At 43.1% G+C, this 21,684-nt stretch overlaps 1 protein-coding gene across 2 annotated transcripts in view; it reads left to right on the top strand.

The window, feature by feature from the left end:
* Nucleotides 1–115: 115 nt before the first annotated feature.
* Nucleotides 116–21,684, top strand: part of LOC139558496 (collagen alpha-3(IX) chain-like) — a 36,132-nt gene continuing 14,563 nt past the window's right edge. Inside the window, exons 1-15 of one of the 2 annotated variants that reach the window (XM_071373660.1) lie at nucleotides 116–341; nucleotides 3,907–3,992; nucleotides 7,015–7,089; nucleotides 8,415–8,544; nucleotides 10,753–10,999; nucleotides 11,318–11,467; nucleotides 11,697–11,777; nucleotides 18,431–18,448; nucleotides 18,654–18,746; nucleotides 18,941–18,976; nucleotides 20,583–20,654; nucleotides 20,893–20,937; nucleotides 21,047–21,082; nucleotides 21,241–21,264; nucleotides 21,409–21,462. In XM_071373660.1, the coding sequence (XP_071229761.1) occupies nucleotides 313–341; nucleotides 3,907–3,992; nucleotides 7,015–7,089; nucleotides 8,415–8,544; nucleotides 10,753–10,999; nucleotides 11,318–11,467; nucleotides 11,697–11,777; nucleotides 18,431–18,448; nucleotides 18,654–18,746; nucleotides 18,941–18,976; nucleotides 20,583–20,654; nucleotides 20,893–20,937; nucleotides 21,047–21,082; nucleotides 21,241–21,264; nucleotides 21,409–21,462 (1,176 nt within the window). In that variant the 5' untranslated portion in view covers nucleotides 116–312. The remainder of the gene's footprint in view (nucleotides 342–3,906; nucleotides 3,993–7,014; nucleotides 7,090–8,414; nucleotides 8,545–10,752; nucleotides 11,000–11,317; nucleotides 11,468–11,696; nucleotides 11,778–18,430; nucleotides 18,449–18,653; nucleotides 18,747–18,940; nucleotides 18,977–20,582; nucleotides 20,655–20,892; nucleotides 20,938–21,046; nucleotides 21,083–21,240; nucleotides 21,265–21,408; nucleotides 21,463–21,684) is intronic. The other variant, XM_071373661.1, reaches the window with a different exon arrangement.

The raw sequence follows: 21,684 nt of genomic DNA, 5'->3' as shown, positions 1-21,684 counted from the left end.
GCCTCCAACATGTATTTTAAGTGCTGGTAATAAAACCTAGTCACCACCTCCTGAATAGCTCCTGTCCAATGGGAACCCATTGAAGCGGGTTTTATGTGTCTTCAGCCCCAGTTTGAGCATCCCCAGCCCTGGTCCCACCAGTCAGTCCTCACCATGCTCTCCCAGCACCAGGACTGATCTTCAAGGGGAACTTACCTAACGTTCATGTCTGTTGCTCCTTTTGCTCCTCTACCTCACCCACTGCTATCAGTCTGTCTGTCTGTCCGCTCTTAAAGCCCTGCGTTGCCCCTCGCTCCTAGACGGGAGCAAAACATGGAGCACCACTGTGCTCTCTTGACAAGGTAAGAGCTTTCTGAATGAAACATGTATTATTAAAGTAGTTATTTATATGTTGAAGTGGTAATATCTGGGTGGATTAGCAGTGTGTTCCACTTGACTCTGACCTTGATGTGGGGAAATCGTGAGGTAAGAGTTTAGTCAGGCTTACTGTTGTCTTAATGTAATATATGTTTTTTTGATTGATTCATTCTAGTCTGAGGACTTGCTAGTTAGGAAATGATGAACAATATGACATTCTCTCAATAGCAGTGTTTCCCAAACATTTCCTCTTGTATCCTCAGCCATTCCACTTATCTGATGTATTCCAGAGCCAGATTACACAATTCAAATATTGTAATGAGAGGCTTGGTGATTAATTGACCAGTTGAATCAGGTGTGCTACAACTGGAATACATCAAATAAATGGAAGGGCTGGGGGTACTATAGGAGAGATTAGGGAAACATTGCTCGGTAGGAAATAACTAGTTTAATCACTAATACATTTAGTGAGATATTTAATCTGATTTTTTTTTTTTTTAAGAAAGCTTTATGATTTTGACTGATTTCTAGTATCAGATTCCCCTGAACCATTGACTCACTCTAGAATAATGACAAATCAATATTTTTTAGGAAAAAAATCCTTACACATCTTTTGTTAGAAATAGGAAATAATCGTGCTTGAATTTATACTGCCTTGAAATTAACCAGTGATATTGGGGCTGGTTAATCGAAGCTCCATGGCCAAGACTGAGATAGCACAGCTTTATAATCTGGCGCACGCACGCACTCACTCACACGCACACACATACACACACACAGACTATAAACCTTGTTTGGTGGGTATTTAAACAGGGGAAATTAAAGCTGTTAAACCTTAAGAACCAGCCTTCCTTTCCTCCTTACCTCTCCAATGGGGTGGTCAACTGTGTCTTTGTCATGGCGTATTGCTCTGTTAAAAAGCAGTCTGGCCTCTCAAATAGCCCCAGTGGGGACCAGAGTGACACACACACATACTTTTGACTTTTATAGTCCTAAAGTTTTGCTCCCAAATTATTAGCTTACTAATTAAAGTGAGTGATAGGTTTAATTTGTAAGGCTGAGCAGCAGAGAGTGTAACGGGGGTCCAGTTGGTGTAATTAAGACAAATGAGGGCAATGAAGTCACTCCAGGAGAGCTGGAGAGCTGGCTTACTACACGGTCCAGGCTCTGGGATGCTGGAAGACAAGGCCATATGGGTGGCACAGCGAGAAGGCCAGAAAACATTCAAACAAGCTCTGGATGCTGGAGATCACACACTGTGCTTTTCACTCAGGGAGAGGGATGACTGATCACAGAGTTGTAATTGCTCTTGATGAAAGAGGCACAATCTTGAAGATGTTTATGTTCTTATCAGTAATGCCCTTGACCTTTCACGACACAGTACTAGAGACTAGAGACTCTGTCTGAGATGCAGCATATTGATTTAGAATTTCCCACTGAGAATAGAGTTGTTGAGGTTGTTGCCCTGTTGACTTGTTTATAGTTTCAACTGTGCTCTTGAGAACATAGTATGGGGAAAAAGTCAAAACACAATTGCTTTTCCAAATATATTTTCTGCAGCTCAAGAGCTGATGTTAAGACCGCGGTCAAGCTTTTCCCAGACCATCAGTGTCAGAATGTTTTTGATGCTATTGCTTGCTGTGACAGTTTATCTCGAGGGGTTGGGAGTCTATTGTACACAAGGCATCAAAGAACGCTAAGCTTTCCTTTCCTATATATTACAACATCAGACTGGATCTAAGGACGAATGCAAATTGAAATGCCCAAAAGCTGATAGCACAGAAGGACATCTCTGTTGTGAATGAACCCCAATTAGTGCTACATTTCTATTCTCTCTCTCTCTCTCTCTCTCTCTCTCTCTCTCTCTCTCTCTCTCTCTCTCTCTCTCTCTCTCTCTCTCTCTCTCTCTCTCCTTCTCTCTCTCTCTCTCTCTCTCTCTCTCTCTCTCTCTCTCTCTCTCTCTCTCTCTCTCTCTTTCTCTTTCTCTTTCTCTTTCTCTTTCTCTTTCTCTTTCTCTTTCTCTTTCTCTTTCTCTTTCTCTCTCTTTCTCTCTCTCTCTCTCTCTACCAAAGCTGCTCAGCACAACTAGTGGCCATATATGGAAGTGCAGGGCAAGATCATTTCACAGTAAAGCAAACAAATAGCTACCTGATCCATATAGTCCAGTGGTTTGTGTTGGTGGGTGTACTGTACTGTGGTCCAGGGTTCCTGTCAGTGAAAGCCCTCCCCATAACCATTATAAGGTCAGGGCTGTTCTTGGCTGCCAGGCTGGTAGATAGATTAATGGGCATGGGGAGATGCAGGGCTGCCAGCCTGTAGTGATTTGGGCAGTGTCCTCCATGGTGAAGGACATATGTTAGTGGCTAACTGCCTCTTCCCTCCCTCCTCTGTAGAGACCTTGCTGAGTAAGCCATTATTCATTTCTCTGATAGCACCCCCCTCTCTCTCCCTGTCTTCCCTGTCTCCTTAAAGTTGGAATCTGTAGCGGTGAAACTGCCACGTTCGTTTGCGATATTACAACAATGAAGACGTTACTTCAAACAGAAAACACTTTTTTTTTCGTAGGACACCATTGCTCTCTTGATAGAACAGCAGAGTATGTACTGCGATTGTTTTTTCTTGACGCTGGAGATCCTCACTGCCGTTTAATAAACAAAGCAACAGCAATAGCAAATTTGCCAGGGGGCAGCCCACGGCGCTGTTTCTCCTAATGCGGATCAAGGCTTTAACACGTCATCTCTCTTATGAAAAAAGACCTCCATATACACCCTCGGCCATCACTCCATATCACCCTGCCTGTCAGCCTTCTGATAGGGCTGATGAAGGGGCTGAGGAAGGTTGAGGAAAACAAGGCCAGTGGAGCGGTCTGAGGACACACAACACAACGTTTTTTGTGTTTGGTGCCATTCCATTCTCTCCGTTCCGGCCATTATTATGTGGTGTAGGCCTATGTATGACAACAATGGCCGTCTCGAGCAAGTCATTTTCACTGTTGCTGCTTTCTACGACACAATGTCTGTCTTTACTGTGTGTAGTTATTACTTCACTATTTCTGTAAGCTTACTTAGTATGGACAGACATTCGTACTCTGGAGTTGAGCTAATGTATTAGACAATGTACACTCATGTCTGGCATCAGTAAAACAACACTCGCCTGCTTATGCACGTCATCCTGTCACAGTTTCCTCCATTACCTGCAAAAGGAGAAATGAATGGGTTCCTGTATTTCCATGATAACATGTGCTTGTGTTGTCATGAGGTCTTCATCGATCAAACTGATCGTACTGATCAGTATGACACATTTGTCACTCCTTTCAGATAATATTGATGTGTCTATGTGCGTTGTAATGTCTTTTAATGTGTCGCTACTCTAAAGCTTTATCAAATCAGGCCAGAGATGGTAGACATGATGACTGAAGACATCAGATCACTGACCCAGATGTCCTTTCTCTCGCTCTCCCTCTCTCTCTCGCCCTCTCCCTCTCTCTCTCTCTCTCTCTTGCCCTCTCCCTCACTATCTCTCGCCCTCTCCCTCTCTCTCTTCTCTCAGGAAGCGACCACAGCACCCAGCGATGTTGCTGTACCCCTCTACCTGCATGGCCCTCCTCTCTCTGCTACTCTCTCCTGCCCTCGGCCGTAAGTTACCCAGAAGCCTTCAGGCTCATGATAGACACGTAACAGTGTACTACTGGGATATGGTATTTGTTTGCACGACTACTTTTGCTTTTGGTATCAAAACACACACGTTGTTTCAGGAATACTATCCCAAGTCATTCCATTTAATACAAATGCAAATCTAAGATTAAGACAGGAACAGCAGATGTAGTGTAGCCTACTGTACTAGTCTGTAAAATTAATTCAGATAATCTCTAGTTTCTTAATTCTTACAGATACCGTATCTTAATTTGATCATCCTGTTTTTGTCTGCAATGCAAACTTGTAGTGTATTTGAGGTTTTAAAAGGATTCTAATGTTTGTAATTTCCAATAAAAAATGTCAGACTTAATTTGCCCTGACGAAAAATGTTTCAACCCCTACAATTAAAAAAACAACAACATTATAATCCACATAATAATTCACATTATTTTCCTAATGTAGCAAACTTGCTCAAATTAAGATCCTGCATCTGTATAAGCCTCTCTCGCAAGCTGTCAGAGAGATGCAATAACACATCTATCCACATTATGGGATGTTTTTCACCATCAACACAAAAACAATACAGACTTGGGGTATACTTACAAACAAAATGTTTATTCTTATTACATGTAAAGTGAATACCATCTTATAGCATGGTTTACTGTTGCAGTACAAGCACATGATGTGTGGTCTAATACGTAGCTAGATTACTTTCCTTTTGGAAAGGGTCTGCTTATATCCACTAGTCATCCTTATAGCACTCAGTCACACGTGACGGCGGTGTCGTAAAAGCTGAGCTGAGGTCCATCTCCATCTACTGCTCGTTTAGCGTAATGAATAGGCTGCTAAAACACATGGGGTGCATCCCAAATGGCACCCTATTCCCACTATAGTGCACTACTTTTGATCAGGGCTCGTAAGGATCTGGTCAAAAAAAATAGTGCACTATATAGGGAATAGGATGCCATTTGGGACGCACACCATGGTATTGGGGAGGGAGTGGTTAACTACTTACAGCTCCCACTGCACAGCGAGAGAAGTGTTTATGGCTAGTAAACACACAGGATAAATACCATCTCACCAAAGTATCTCCTCTACTCAGCAGTTATGGTGGAACCGATAGGGTCTTCCAGATGTGTTGCCTCCACACTCTGCACCTCCAAATGAGCTGAATCAGGTTATTGACTCTGGGAGGAGAGGCTAGAAGCCCTCCGGCTCCCAGCGTTGTTTCATTACTTCCAGATCTTTGTTTCCTAGTTTCCCCTGCACTGCGTTTTCATCCTCAAATCAAACAGGGGGAGAAGAGGAGGAGATGTGTTCTCTGAATACTTTAGAAGTTTCACATTGAGATAATACTTCGACAGTAGAGCAAGGCTCTTTAATGAAACATTATCAAATGTTTCCGCTCTCATTGTTTCAAGATTCACTTAAAGCTTTAGTTGAGAAGGACATTTCAAAAATCACCTCAGGTTTCAGTTACATTACAGTAGCTCTCTTTTTCAATTAATCCCAAGGACAGTTAATCCCAGCCAGATATGTAGGTTATAGTACATAAACAAATACTAAATACACAAGACTAATATTATAGGTTACTCAATCACCCGAGAAAAACATTGAGGATGAAAGCAGAAATTATAGCACAACAGTGTGATTGATTATTGATGGCCTTTTAAGTTAGTTCCACAGAGAGATTTTCATCTCAATAAATCACAAGTACAGATGTAGCATCTACATTTGAGCCCATTTGCTGCAGCAGGAAAATAATCCTGCAGAAAAAGAAAATGTGAATTGTTATGTTTTTGTAGGGGTTCATACATTTTTCATAAGGGACAATCAAGTCTGAAATTTCAAAGTGGAAATTACAAACTTCAGAAGCCTTTTTGAACCTCAAATACAATACATGTTTTCAACAGGGTGATCAAATTTAGATGCTACATCTGTAGATTAATAAACTGAGAAGAGGTTTTACCTGTCAGTTTCTCAACAACAGAGGCAGCTGGTGGCACCTTAATTGGGGAGGACCGGCTCATAGTAATAGCTGGTATGGAATTCATGAAATGGTATCGAACACATCAAACACATGGTTTCCATGTGTTTGATACCATTCCATTTACTCCATTCCAGCCATTATTATGAGCCATTCTCCCCTCATCAGCCTCCTGTGCTCTACAAGCATGAGCGATATGGCCTTACCCCGATCCACATTCACGCTACAACAGCTACACACATACATCAACATTATCTTCAATCTAGGCTCAGGTGTAGACGTAGCATAGTAAATGTAAATCTTGTATGTCGTATGTTCAACATGTTGCGAATTTGCAAAGAATATAATAACATATAATATGTTATGAATTCCAATTTATTGTGGCTAACATTAGCCAGGGGTTAGTGTTAGATTGCAAAGTAGTCCATGATGAGATTTCAACACGCAACCTTTGAGTTGCTAGACGTTCACATTATACACCCACCAACCACCCTACTTTAGTTTTTGCCTTAAGTAACCTTCTGTCTTATGTAACCATACCAAAAGTAACATACTAATTTGAGTGTCCCTTATTTAAATTTTTTATTTGTTTTGTCTAGTCTATGAGACCAGGCTGTTATCTTTTGCATCTGATACTTTTCTACATACCTGTGTGTGTGCTTGTGATATCAAATATAGGATGCCACAGCTTTAAGAATAACCAACATAAAAAATGAATCCAGAGTGTAAGGTGAATTACATTCTTACCTTGTTTTCTGACCGTTGCCTGATCTCCCTGTGGCTTTCCCATGGAGTTGCCTCTGTGAATTCTGATTCAGTGTTTGGTTGGTGGCTCAGTTGGTAGAGCATGGTGAATGCAATGCCACAGTTGTGTGTTTGATTCCCACGAGGGACCAGTACAGGAAAAAGTACAAAATGCATCCCCTCACTACTGTAAGTCGCTCTGGATAAGAGTGTCTGCTAAATAACTCCAATGTAAATGCTGTGAACGGAAACATCCTAACCAAGCTTCTGTCTCTGTTTGTTTTCCGTCAGAGTTAGATCTCAACAGGTTAGATGGGGACACGGCTGTCTGCCCTCCCATGAGAAATGGACAAGATGACCTTCCAGGTGAAGTATAGATACTATGACTCTGTGAATATGCGTACTAACTTAGCCCTCTTCATCCCTGGTTGGACATACTGTAAAACAGCAACAATTTACTTCCGGTATGTCTTTGGCTATATCTTGCTTGCGCCCTGTCCCATGAGATGTGGATATAGTTTATGACGTAATCAAAGGAGACCTGCATGGGAAGACATACTACATATCTCAACGTTGTATCAAACACTACAAGACATCCCAGGAGGTCTGAGCTAGTAGTTTTGACATGTCTTTCTGTAACCGAGTCTTACCTCACATCAACAGACCAGGTCAGAAGGGATGGAGCAGTAGTTTAACACTATAGTCCCTGTGGTTTTTCTCTTTGCTAGACAGCATAGACTTACATTTTAAATGCCCAGGAAACCACTAGCCTTGGTTTACAGAAATCCCTGAGGAAGCAAAATACAGAACATCACAACTAAGCTAGCTGCTGTGATTGCTTAGTGAACTAGGCTGGGCTGTCTAAATGCTTAATGGCTTGAGACACGTTTAGATTTCAAATGAGCCACATAAAATATTCCGCTGAAGCCTGATAGATTTTAGTAGGAACAATTCTAGCTCAGCAAGATGTTAAGTGTGTACCAGCACCCTGGTAGGAACAGATGCATTATCTACCTTCAAATCACATGGTGTACAATGTGTTGCGAGCCCGGGCAGGGAAGGTACAGGCCTACGTATAAGAGAACAACTAATTAGAATCATATGTTTGTCATATCACTGCACCCTGTTTTGCATACAGATTATGAAACAAGAATAAACCGTTAAACATAGTAAAGTGGGAAAACACTGACATTCCAAAATGTCCACTTCGTGAATATGCACCAGTCTATAAAAAAGTGGTCAGATGAAGCAGATGCTAAACTACAGGACTGTTTAAGAAACACTGCCTGCCTGTCTTGTCCCGACTCCCAACACTTTCATTACTATGGGACAGCTGGAGATCAAATTTGAATATTGGAACAATGTTGCAAATGTCGGAGAGACAGACAGCAATGTTTATACAAATATCCACTGTTGAAAACCAAATGTTAGTCTAAAAGAAATGTGAGATAATGTCTAGATGTTTTTTATAGTTTATAAATTGCCTGGCTGGGCTAATGAGACAGTGGATTGCTCAGTCAGATGGAACAGAGTAAATAGGCATTTTAACATCATACATTTATCCGGTGGTAACTTGTGGAATAGACATCGGCTGGAATGCGCTTTTAATCAATCAGCATTCAGAATTAGACCCACCAGTTGTATAATACTGCAACAGGAGATATCTGAGATACCATTTCCCTCTCTTTTAGGGTTTGATCTGATCACCCAGTTCCAGCTGGATGTTATTCCTCTGAAGGGGGTGAGGAAGGTGGAGGGCTCCACTCCTCTCCAGGTGGCATATCGCCTCGATAGGGAGGCCAACTTCCAGATCCCTACCAGGTAAGGAAAGATAGAAAAAGAAACATGATATTGGAGCTTGTCCAGGCTTGCTGCAGGTGTTGTATTATTCTGGCTCAATACGGAGGCCAGCTTTCAAATACCTACCAGGTGAAGAAAGAATGAAGAAACCAGAAACAGAAACACACACATAATCGCTACACTCACACACACACGCACACATAATAAATACTTTCCCCTGGGTCGATGCAGGTGTTGTATTATTGCAGGTCTCAGACAGGTGTTATCACTCTGTGGAACAGCTTATAATTGGCAGAGAACAACATGTCTGAACTGATTTGGCATCTCTTAGCAACGAGGGGGGAAAGCAGTGGACCCCACCCGCCCAGACCTCGTGTAACCATTAAACATCTCGTACCAGAAACATAGAGACATATTTCATCATGCAGCATTTTTAGTTGTAGTTTTATTCACTTGTTTCTGTCTGTGCTCATAAAGGATTCTGGAAATCAAAAGAGACAGGTGATGACAGGCCGAGCACCTTCCTGTGTGTGTGTGTGTGTGTGTGTGTGTGTGTGTGTGTGTGTGTGTGTGTGTGTGTGTGTGTGTGTGTGTGTGTGTGTGTGTGTGTGTGTGTGTGTGTGTGTGTGTGTGTGTGTGTGTGTGTGTGTGTGTGTGTGTGTGTGTGTGTGTGTGTGTGTGTGTGTGTGTGTGTGTCTTGCCTAGATCAAGCAGTTTACGTGTGGGGATCCTCTAGCCTAGTATTCTACCCTGTAAAAAGAAAATACAAAAACCAGTGCACAAACTTTCATTTTCAGCTTAGACTGTTTTCATATTGCTTAGTAGGCTAGAAGTTGTTGTTACGTGGTTACCTTCTTACATAACTAAAGCTGTCTTCTGGTGTTTCACTGCTGCTCTGGCAAATGACCTGTATTGGTCCTGTTTTCACATAAACTGTTATGTAACATACTTCCAGTCTGCCTCATGCCACTCAGGACAACGTGACGCTAATCACAAAAACATGTATCTCTCGGAGTCCAGTGGCCAGTCTGTCTGGGCTTTGAAGTCTGTCGTCAGAAAGGTTCATTTCCGATGCCTGTGTCCTTATCACTGCAGGGGATAGAGGCCTACAACACAACACACATCAAACTGTGGCATAGGCTGTGAGATACCTTCGCCCAAGGTGCCTTCAACACACACAAACACACACACACACATAGGCACACTGCAGGAACGTTAGAGAGAGTGGTCTTCATTTGTTTTATTGGGTTACAGGAAACTCCTTTTTTATTGCCTTGTCTTGATCCATTTACAAGCCGGCTGCAGCTCTGCAGCTCCCGTCCATAAAGGCACCACCTATGGAGCCCTTGGCCTGGCTAGTTAAAACCCCAGGGCTCGTATTCATAAAGCGACAAGTAGGAGTGCTGCTCTAGGATCAGTTTAACCTTTTAGATGATAATGAATGGACTGAAGGGGCTTTAATCTGAGATCAGCATCTGAGACTCTTTATGAATACCAGCCTAGAGATTTATGACTGGGGAGACTGGAGAGCAGTTTACGTGTTGGAGACGGAGACGGAGACGGGACGACTGCTTAATTGATCTGTTGATCAGAGCCACCGGGGCTCTGCTTCTGTTTATAACAAAAGGGTTTGATGGAAAAAATAAAGGGCCTCGTTGTTCCTTTGGAGTATTTGTAACTGTTGCGTTATGCATGCATCATGCATTTGAGACAGGGAGAGATGGAGGGATAGAGAGAGAAAGAGAATGGAAGTGCTTTGAACATAAAAGTGTTAGGGTTTGATTGATGTCTCCATTCATGATGTTATCGTGGGCGTGAGGAGCGGGAAGGGAACTGAGCCGCTGTGTGTGATGCTTTTTAAACGTGGCCTGCAGCAGCTTTACCTCTGCTTTGTGATCATGGAGTGTCTTTGACATTAGCCGCCATCAGAAATCTGAAATCCTAGAACCACCCAATGTGTGCTGTGTGTATTTGATGGAAAGCTGCTTTTTTACCCACTGTGAAGTGTCGCCCCCAGTGCCCTCTTCTCTATGACTCTAACTGAACTGTATTCTTTATGATTTTGTAAAGAGAAGTTTTAACCATTTCTTCTGTCCATCTATCCCTCTCCCACTGAGGATGACCTTCCACAGGGGCTTCACTGGACTCATTCATGTATTAACCCTTTTCTCTCCTCCCTCTCCCACCCATCTGTATCTTCATTTTCATCTTCTGTTCTTCTTCACCCAGGCTCAATTTCCCCCGGGGTTTCCCTGACGAGTACTCTGTCATGGTCACATTCCGTATGATCAAGAACACGGTGAACAAGGTGTGGAACGTGTGGCAGGTGGTGGATGAAGACGGCCGGAAGCAGGCAGGGCTCAGGCTGAATGGAGACCAGCAGGCCTTGGAGTACTTCCTGATGGGCCAGGATGGCAACCTGCAGACCGTCACCTTCCCAGGGCTCTCTGTGTTGTTCAACACCAAGTGGCACAAGGTGATGGAATGAGTGATGGCACTCCTGGTTAGCGTTGCAAAATACAGTAACTATCCCAAAACTCCCTGGTTTTCCAGAAGTCTCAGATGGAAGATCCCGGAATCAAGAGGGAATAAGCTGTAAATCCTGGAAAGCCTAGGAATTTTGATAAAGTTACTGGAAATGTGCAACCCTACTCCTGATACAATGTAATTAGTGATAACTGATCACTAATTAGCATTTTCTAAACTGGTTTATTTAGCTAGTAGTCTCGCAATGACATGAATTACGGTGGTCCCTGAGGATCAACAACAGTAACCCTATAGCATATCCTTACAGGTGATGATTGGGGTGGAGAGAGACCAGGTCACCCTGTATGTGGACTGTCAGCCCGTGGACAAGAAGCCCATCAAGGGGAAAGGCCCCGTCAACACAGAGGGAGATACGCTTATTGGGAGGCTGGATACTGACGCTGATGCTTCTGTTGTGGTGAGCGGGGCAAGGATAGCCTGGCCCCAGATCTGGTTGTGCTGTATTGCCAACTCTTATGGTCGTTGTTTGCCATGACAGAGTTGGAGTTGGTAAGACAGCACAAACCGATCTGGGATCAGGCTAAAACTGAGAAGGTGTTGGTTCCCCAGTGGTGCGTTGTTATACAGTAAGCGTTATCATATGAGTCATGTTATATGATCAATATCATGCCATTGTCTTTTTCTAGTTTGAACTTCAGTGGATGTTGATCCATTGTGACCCGAAGAGAGCCAATAGAGAGAACTGCCAGGAGTTGCCTATCACAGAGGTAACAACAACGACCTTGTCTCCACCTGGTCTTTACTTGCTTTGGGTTTGGATTCATATCGACCAGTAACATAGATTTCACTAACTGGCTTCTGTGAATCTGCACTTGCCAAAATGTGAGGAGATAGGATGGCCTGTTATACTACTGTAGGAGTGCCATGATTACAATACATACAATACAGTACAAGTCAAAGTTTGGACACACCTACTCATTCCAGGGTTTTCTTTATTTTTTACTATTTTCTACATTATAGAATAATAGTGAAGACATCAAAACTATGAATAACACATATGGAATCATGTAGTAACCAAAAAAGTGAGATTCCTCAAAGTAGCTAGTAGCCCTTTGCCTTGATGACAACTTTGCACACTCTTGGCATTCTCTCAACCAGCTTCATGAGGTAGTCACCTGGAATGTGTTTCAATTAACAGGTGTGCCTTGTTAAAAGTTAATTTGTGGAATTGTTTTCCTTCTTAATGCGTTTGAGCCAATCAAATCAAATCAAATTGTATCCGTCACATGCGCCGAATACAACAGGTGTAGACCTTACAGTGAAATGCTTACGAGCCCATAAACAACAATGCAGTTTCAAAAAATACAGATAAGAATAAGAGATAAAAGAAATAAATAATTATAGAGCAGCAGTAAAATTGCAATATATATACAGGGGGGTACCAATACAGAGTCAATTTGCGGGGGCACCGGTTAGTTGAGGTAATAGTACATGTAGGTAGAGTTACTAAAAGTGACTATGCATAGATGACAACAGAGAGTAGCAGTGGTGTAAAGAGGGGGTAGGGGGGGCAATACAAATAGTCTGGGTGTAACGTTCGTTGTTTGAAGGAGACCAAGGCGCAGCGTAATTTGTGGTCATCATATTTATTTAAATGAGAACCAGCAACATAATAACAAAGTGAAACCAAAACGAACATACCGTTCCGTAGGCTACAAGAGCTGTACAAAAACAAGATCCCGCAACATAGGTGGGAAAAAAGGCTACCTAAGTATGATTCCCAATCAGAGACAACGATAGACAGCTGCCTCTGATTGGGAACCACACTCGGCCAAACACAAAGAAATACAAAACATAGAATGCCCACCCCACATCACACCCTGACCTTACCAAATAGAGAAATAAAATTGCTCTCTAAAATCAGGGCGTGACACTGGGTAGCCATTTGACTAGATGTTCAGGAGTCTTATGGCTTGGGGGTAGAAGCTGCCACCGGTTGTCGTGCGGTGGCAGAGAGAGCAGTCTATGACTAGGGTGGCTGGAGTCTTTGACAATTTTTAGGGCCTTCCTCTGACACCGCCTGGTATAGAGGTCCTGGATGGCAGGAAGCTTGGCCCCAGTGATGTACTGGGTCATTTGCACTACCCTCTGTAGTGCCTTGTGGTCGGAGGCCTAGCAGTTGCCATACCAGGCAGTGATGCAACCAGTCAGGATGCTCTCGATGGTGCAGCTGTAGAATCTTTTGAGGATCTGAGGACCCATGCCAAATCTTTTCAGTCTCCTGAGGGGGAATAGGTTTTGTCGTACTCTCTTCACGACTGTCTTGGTGTGCTTGGACCATGATAGTTTGTTGGTGATGTGGACACCAAGGAACTTGAAGCTCTCAACCTGCTCCACTGCAGCCCCGTCGATGAGAATGGGGGAGTGCTCGGTCCTCTTTTTCCTGTAGTCCACAATCATATCCTTTGTCTTGATTACATTGAGGTAGAGGTTGTTGTCCTGGCAACACACGGCCAGGTCTCTGACCTCCTTCCTATAGGCTGTATCATTGTTGTCAGTGATCAGGCCTACCACTGTTGTGTCATCGGCAAATGTAATGATGCTGTTGGAGTCGTGCCTGGCTGTGCAGTCATGAGTGAACAGGGAGTACAGGAGAGGACTGAGCACGCACCCCTGAGGGGCCCCTGGGTGCAGCCTGTCAGGAAGTCCAGGATCCAGTTGCAGAGGGAGGTGTTTAGTCACAGGGTTCTTAGTTTAGTGATGAGCTTTGTGAGCACTATGGTGTTGAATGCTGAGCTGTAGTCAATGAATAGCATTCTCACGTAGGTGTTTATTTTGCTCAGGTGGGAAAGGGCGTGCAATGGAGTGCAATAGAGATTGCCTCATCTGTGGATCTGTTGGTGCGGTATGCAAATTGGAGTGGGTCTAGGGTTTCTGGGATAATGATGTTGATGTGAGCCATGACCAGCCTTTTAAAGCACTTCGTGGCTACAGACGTGAGTGCTACGGGTCGGTAGTCATTTAGGCAGGTTACCTTAGTGTTCTTGGGCACAGGGACTATGGTGGTCTGCTTGAAACATGTTGGTATTACAGACCCGGATAGGGAGAGGTTGAAAATGTCAGTGAAGAAACTTGCCAGTTGGTCAGCGCATGCTCGCAGTACACGTCCTGGTAATCCATCTGGCCCTGAGGCCTTGTGAATGTTGACCTGTTTAAAGGTCTTACTCACATCGGCAGTCTTCCGGGAACAGCTGGTGCTCTCATGCATGTTTCAGTTTTATTTGCCTCGAAGCAAGCATAGAAGTAGTTTAGCTCGTCTGGTAGGCTTGTGTCACTGGGCAGCTCTCGGCTATGCTTCCCTTTGTAGTCTGTAATGGTTTGCAAGCCCTGTCACATCCGACTAGCATCAGAGCCGGTGTATTACGATCTTAGTCCTGTATTAACGCTTTGCCTGTTTGATGGTTTGTCGGAGGGCTCTTTGATAGCGGCAGCTCTAGCTTTTAGCTCAGTGTGGATGCTGCCTGTAATCCATGGCTTCTGGTTGGGGTATGTACAGTGGGGCAAAAAAGTATTTAGTCAGCCACCAATTGTGCAAGTTCTCCCACTTAAAAAGATGAGAGAGGCCTGTAATTTTCATCATAGGTACACTTCAACTATGACAGACAAAATGAGAAAAAAAATCCAGAAAATCACATTGTAGGATTTTTAATGAATTTATTTGCAAATTATGGTGGAAAATAAGTATTTGGTCACCTACAAACAAGCAAGATTTCTGGCTCTCACAGACCTGTAACTTCTTCTTTAAGAGGCTCCTCTGTCCTCCACTCGTTGCCTGTATTAATGGCACCTGTTTGAACTTGTTATCAGTATAAAAGACACCTGTCCACAACCTCAAACAGTCACACTCCAAACTCCACTATGGCCAAGACCAAAGAGCTGTCAAAGGACACCAGAAACAAAATTGTAGACCTGCACCAGGCTGGGAAGACTGAATCTGCAATAGGTAAGCAGCTTGGTTTGAAGAAATCAACTGTGGGAGCAATTATTAGGAAATGGAAGACATACAAGACCACTGATAATCTCCCTCGATCTGGGGCTCCACGCAAGATCTCACCCCGTGGGGTCAAAATGATCACAAGAACGGCAAAAATCCCAGAACCACACGGGGGGACCTAGTGAATGACTTGCAGAGAGCTGGGACCAAAGTAACAAAGCCTACCATCAGTAACACACTACGCCGCCAGGGACTCAAATCCTGCAGTGCCAGACGTGTCCCCCTGCTTAAGCCAGTACATGTCCAGGCCTGTCTGAAGTTTGCTAGAGAGCATTTGGATGATCCAGAAGAAGATTGGGAGAATGTCATATGGTCAGATGAAACCAAAATATAACTTTTTGGTAAAAACTCAACTCGTCGTGTTTGGAGGACAAAGAATGCTGAGTTGCATCCAAAGAACACCATACCTACTGTGAAGTATGGGGGTGGAAACATCATGCTTTGGGGCTGTTTTTCTGCAAAGGGACCAGGACGACTGATCCGTGTAAAGGAAAGAATGAATGGGGCCATGTATCGTGAGATTTTGAGTGAAAACCTCCTTCCATCAGCAAGGGCATTGAAGATGAAACGTGGCTGGGTCTTTCAGCATGACAATGATCCCAAACACACCGCCCGGGCAACGAAGGAGTGGCTTCGTAAGAAGCATTTCAAGGTCCTGGAGTGGCCTAGCCAGTCTCCAGATCTCAACCCCATAGAAAATCTTTGGAGGGAGTTGAAAGTCCGTGTTGCCCAGCAACAGCCCCAAAACATCACTGCTCTAGAGGAGATCTGCATGGAGGAATGGGCCAAAATACCAGCAACAGTGTGTTAAAACGATGTGAAGACTTACAGAAAACGTTTGACCTCTGTCATTGCCAACAAAGGGTATATAACAAAGTATTGAGATAAACTTTTGTTATTGACCAAATACTTATTTTCCACCATAATTTGCAAATAAATTCATAAAAAATCCTACAATGTGATTTTCTGGATTTTTTTTTCTCATTTTGTCTGTCATAGTTGAAGTGTACCTATGATGAAAATTACAGGCCTCTCTCATCTTTTTAAGTGGGAGAACTTACACAATTGGTGGCTGACTAAATACTTTTTTGCCCCACTGTATGTATTGACGTCGTCAATGCACTTATTGATGAAGCCGATGACTGAGGTGGTGTACTCCTCAATGCCATCGGAGGAATCCCGGAATATATTCCAGTCTGTGCTAGCAAAACAGTCCTGTAGCTTAGCATCTGCTTCATCTGACCATTTTTTTATTGATCTAGTCACTGGTGCTTCCTGCTTGAATTTTTGCTTCTAAGCAGGGATCAGGAGGTTATAATTATGGTCAGATTTGCCAAATGGAGGGCGAGGGATAGCTTTGTATGCGTCTCTGTGTGTGGAGTATAGGTGGGCCAGAGTTATTTTTCCTCTGGTTGCACATTTAACATGCTGATATAAATTTGGTTAAACGGATTTAAGTTTTCCTGCATTAAAGTACCCGGGCTACTAGGAGTGCAGCCTCTAGATGAGCGTTTTCTTGTTTGTTAATGGCGGAATACAGTTCATTCAATGCTGTCTTAGTGCCAGCCTCTGACTGTGGTGGTATGTAAACAGCTACAAAGAATACAGATGAAAACTCTCTCGGTAGGTAGTGTGGTCAACAGCTTATCATGAGATACTCTACTTCAGTCGAGCAATATCTCTAGACTTCCTTAGATATCGTGCACCGGCTGTTTACAAAAATACATGTACCGCCACCACTTGTCTTACCAGACGCCGCTAATCTATCCTGCCCGTACATCATATTTTCGGTCATAATGTAACATTATTTACAAAATCATTTTTTAAAATAAGTTACAATCGCCTGGGGGCACATTAAACGTCTTCCTTCTTCTCCAGGCGGCATCTTGTGACAAGGTAGGGTTGGTTTACAGAAAATAGCCCTATTTGGTAAAAGACCAAGTCCATATTATGGCAAGAAAGCTCAAATAAGCAAAGAGAAATGGCAGTCCATCATTACTTTAAGACATGAAGGTCAGTCAATCCAGAAAATGTCTAGAATTTTGAAAGTTTCTTCAAGTGCAGTCACAAATACCATCAAGGGCTATGATGAAACTGGCTCTCTTCAGACCACCACAGGAAGGGAAGACCCAGAGTTACCTCTGCTGCAGAAGATAAGTTCATTAGAGTTACTAGCCTCAGAGTTCAAGTTACAGACACATCTCAACATCAACTGTGTCAATCAGGTCTTCATGGTCTAATTGCTGCAAAGAAACCACTACTAAAGGACACCAATAAGAAGAAGAGACTTGCTTGGGCCAAGAAACATGAGCAATGGACATTAGACCGGTGGAAATCTGTACAAATTTCTGATTTTTGGTTCCAACCGCCATGTCTTTGTGAGACGCAGAGGAGGTGAACGGAGGATCTCCGTATGTGTGGTTCCCACCGTGAAGCATGGAGGAGGAGGTGTGATGGTGTGGGGGGCTTTGCTGGTGACACTGTCTGTGATTTCTTTAGAATTCAAGCATTCTGCAGTGATACGCCATCCCATCTGGTTAGCGCTTCGTGGGACTATAATTTGTTTTTTAACAGGACAATGACCCAAAACACACATCCAGGCTGTGTAAGGGCTATTTGACTAAGCAAGAGAGTGATGTTGTTGCATCAGATGACCTGGCCTCCACAATCAGCCGACCTCAACCCAATTGAGATGGTTTGTGATGAGTTGGACCGCAGAGTGAAGTAAAAGCAGCCAACAGGTGCTCAGCATGTGTGGGAAGTCCTTCAAGACTGTTGGAGAAGTATTCCAGGTAAAGCTGGTTGAGAGTGCCAAGAGTGTGCAAGGCTGTCATCAAGGCAAAGGGTGGCTACTTTGAAGAACCTAAAATTTAAAATATATTTTCATATGTTTAACACTTTTTTGGTTACTACATGATTCCAAATGTTTTATTTTATAGTTTTGATGTCTTCACAATTGTAGAAAATAGTAAAAATAAAGAAAAACTCTTGAATGAGTAGGTGTTTCCAAACTTATGACTGGTACTGTACGTCAAATAAGCACTTACCTCCATACAGAGAGAATACTGCTGGCTCTCACTCTCAATTTAGCCCCATTTTGTCAGCATATTAAAGTCTGACTCCTAAGGTCAGAATTGTATATTAGAATACATGCTATTATGAGTGGGCAGTCCTATTGTCCCGTAGACTGCAGAAAAAAGTAATGTCTTTCTTTATGATTCAAATATCAATTTGGCAATGGTCTATTCCCTCTAGCTTTGAGGGTTTCTTTTGGACAGGTGCTTTAGTTTCTTCTGACACTCTGGGTGAAGGTGGTGTGACTACTTCACTAACTCTACATGTTTCTTATTTCTCTTGCTTCTTCAGATGTATGCCAATGCTGAGGTATTTATCTTTCTTCCTTTTTTTCTTGGTGTTTTTTGGGGCAAATAATCTACTTCAATGCTCTGTTGCCTAATTGCCTTGATGCTTTGTTACTTTAGTGGCACAATCAAACTCTGGCTGGAGTAAGAAGCTTCTCCACTCCCCTCAGAGTGGCCTTCACTCCTTCTCATGTACTCATCGACTGTGATGTCTCTTCTCCCTCCAGCCTGACCCCAAGCCTATCCCTGGCCCTCCCGGTCCCACCGGCCCTGAGGGGCCCCGGGGGCCACATGGAGAGGACGGCAGGGACGGTAGAGATGTAAGTCTATCCACCTCATCCAAACTACATGTAGAATGAAGAATTAACCATAGCGTTATGTAATTAACCATGCTGGATATTGCCTCAAACTGCGTGAATTGGTAAGATATCTTAGACAGACAGTACGCACTTTTCTTATTTCTCTATTCTCAATGACTAGAATGGACAACAACTGTCTTCCTTTTTTCTTGCAGGGCCTTCCAGGTTCACCTGGCAGTGCTGGCACTTCTGTAAGTACGAGATGTCATATTATTAAATGTGTTTCATTCTCTAACTATTTATTTGACTCTTTGTTGCCATCCTGTAGCTCAACCTCATTACTTACAATCAATTTAGCTGCAAAAATAGATCAGTGTTCTCTCCTCCACCTTGCCTGCCTCTAATCTCTCTCTCTCTGTCTGTCCTGATGAGAATTGCACATCTTTCATTGATTAAACACTGACTGGCACTGCCACATTGTATCTTAGCAACAGCGGTGAGCGATGCAGACAGATGATAAAGCTGTCAGATTTTTTTTGTGTACAGAGCCATACTTAGCTGTGGTTGTGTCTGCTATATGTGGCTGTGGTTGTATCTGTTACTAGGCTGTCTGTTGTATCTGTTACTAGGCTGTCTGTTGTATCTGTTACTAGGCTGTCTGTTGTGTCTGTTACTAGGCTATCCGTTGTATCTGTTACTAGGCTGTCTGTTGTATCTGTTACTAGGCTGTCTGTTGTATCTGTTACTAAGCTGTCTGTTGTATCTGTTACTAGGCTGTCTGTTGTATCTGTTACTAGGCTATCCGTTGTATCTGTTACTAGGCTGTCGTATCTGTTACTAGGCTGTCTGTTGTGTCTGTTACTAGGCTGTCTGTTGTGTCTGTTACTAGGCTGTCTGTTGTGTCTGTTACTAGGCTGTCTGTTGTGTCTGTTACTAGGCTGTCTGTTGTGTCTGTTACTAGGCTGTCTGTTGTGTCTGTTACTAGGCTGTATGTTGTGTCTGTTACTAGGCTGTCTGTTGTGTCTGTTACTAGGCTGTCTGTTGTATCTGTTACTAGGCTATCTGTTGTATCTGTTACTAGGCTATCTGTTGTATCTGTTACTAGGCTATCTGTTGTATCTGTTACTAGGCTATCTGTTGTATCTGTTACTAGGCTGTCTGTCGTGTCTGTATCTCAGTTGCCTGCTGTGTCTGTTACTAGGCTGTGTGTTGTATCTGTTACTAGGCTGTCTGTTGTATCTGTTACTAGGCTGTCTGTCGTGTCTGTATCTCAGTTGCCTGCTGTGTCTGTTACTAGGCTGTGTGTTGTATCTGTTACTAGGCTGTCTGTTGTGTGTTGTATCTGTTACTAGGCTGTGTGTTGTATCTTTTACTAGGCTGTGTGTTGTATCTGTTACTAGGCTGTGTGTTGTATCTGTTACTAGGCTGTGTGTTGTATCTGTTACTAGGCTGTGTGTTGTATCTGTTACTAGGCTGTGTGTTGTATCTGTTACTAGGCTGTTTGTTGTATCTGTTACTAGGCTGTGTGTTGTATATGTTACTAGGCTGTGTGTTGTGTCTGTTACTAGGCTGTGTGTTGTGTCTGTTACTAGGCTGTGTGTTGTATCTGTTACTAGGCTGTGTGTTGTGTCTGTTACTAGGTTGTGTGTTGTATCTGTTACTAGGCTGTTTGTTGTATCTGTTACTAGGCTGTCTGTTGTGTCTGTAACTTGGCTGTCGGTTGTGTCTGTAACTCAGCTGCCGGCTGTGTCTGTAACGCAGCTGTCAGTTGTGCCTGTAACTCAGCTGCCGGTTGTGTCTGTAACTTGGCTGTCTGTTGTGTCTGTAACTCAGCTGTGTGTTGTGTCTGTTTCACAGGGGGCCAAAGGGGACCAGGGGGAGATTGGTCTTCCTGGACATAGAGGCATGCCTGGTCTACCAGGAGCTGCTGTAAGCATCACTACCTCCTACTTGTACCACACACAACACACACCTCCTGTCACACACTCGACCTCTATTTTGTCTTGTGGAGCAAGACAGAGTTGTTCTCTATCACCTTATTCATTGAACCGTTAACAGCAGCTATCCACCACTCAACTGATATTATTAGAATTCAAGCTGGTGGCGAGAGAATGTTTTAGTTTGTAGATTGTGTGTGAATCAAGGATTTCTTCTCTTTTTAATGAAGGGAATACCTGGTTCAATGGGCCCAAGAGGACCTGTGGGTGAGAGAGTGAGTTTTCTTTCTTACCAGAACCTACTAAAGAAACTATGTCTTCCTAATAACTGTAACAGCAGGGACAATGTTAACTAATATCTGACTGTTCTGTGTCTAATAACAGGGACTTCAAGGTTTTCCTGGGCCAGCAGGCTCTCCCGTAAGTATCCACTATCTTTGTCATCTTTAGATCGTCAGATATTAATGGAAACATTTTGCTGACATGAATAGCCATGAAGCCATGGAACATGTCAGACCACTTTATTTCTATAGCTAAATAATATGATTTGTCTGATAGCGTTTTCTCTCATTTCCCAGGGACCTGCGACAGCTGGACCTCCCGTATGTACTACAAACTCTTCAACATCTTCAGAGAATCTTCACCCCGTGTTCTAAATGGCATTAAGACAGCATACAGTACTTTAATCGAGCCCTACTAAGGGGCTATAGAATAATTGTATAACTTGTGTATGTCGCTCCCTACAGGGCCCACCTGGGAAAGCAGGAACTCCAGGAGACGAGGGGAACATTGGGCCTGAGGTCAGTGTTCAAATAAGGATCACATCCTACATAACTACAGTATATGACAATAAGCAATAAAAACATAAGCAATAAGCAATAAAAACATAAGCAATAAAAACATACAGGATATGTTTCAAGTTTTCTTAGTCATATGTACAGGATTTGACAATACAACAATACAATACAATATGTACAGGATTTTTGACAATAAGAAATAATAAAATATAAGAATATGAACAT

The sequence above is a fragment of the Salvelinus alpinus genome, chromosome 29 (assembly GCF_045679555.1).
Source record: "Salvelinus alpinus chromosome 29, SLU_Salpinus.1, whole genome shotgun sequence".
In the NCBI taxonomy this organism is placed as follows: Eukaryota; Metazoa; Chordata; class Actinopteri; order Salmoniformes; family Salmonidae; genus Salvelinus; species Salvelinus alpinus.
This window is presented reverse-complemented; position numbering and strand designations above follow the sequence as displayed.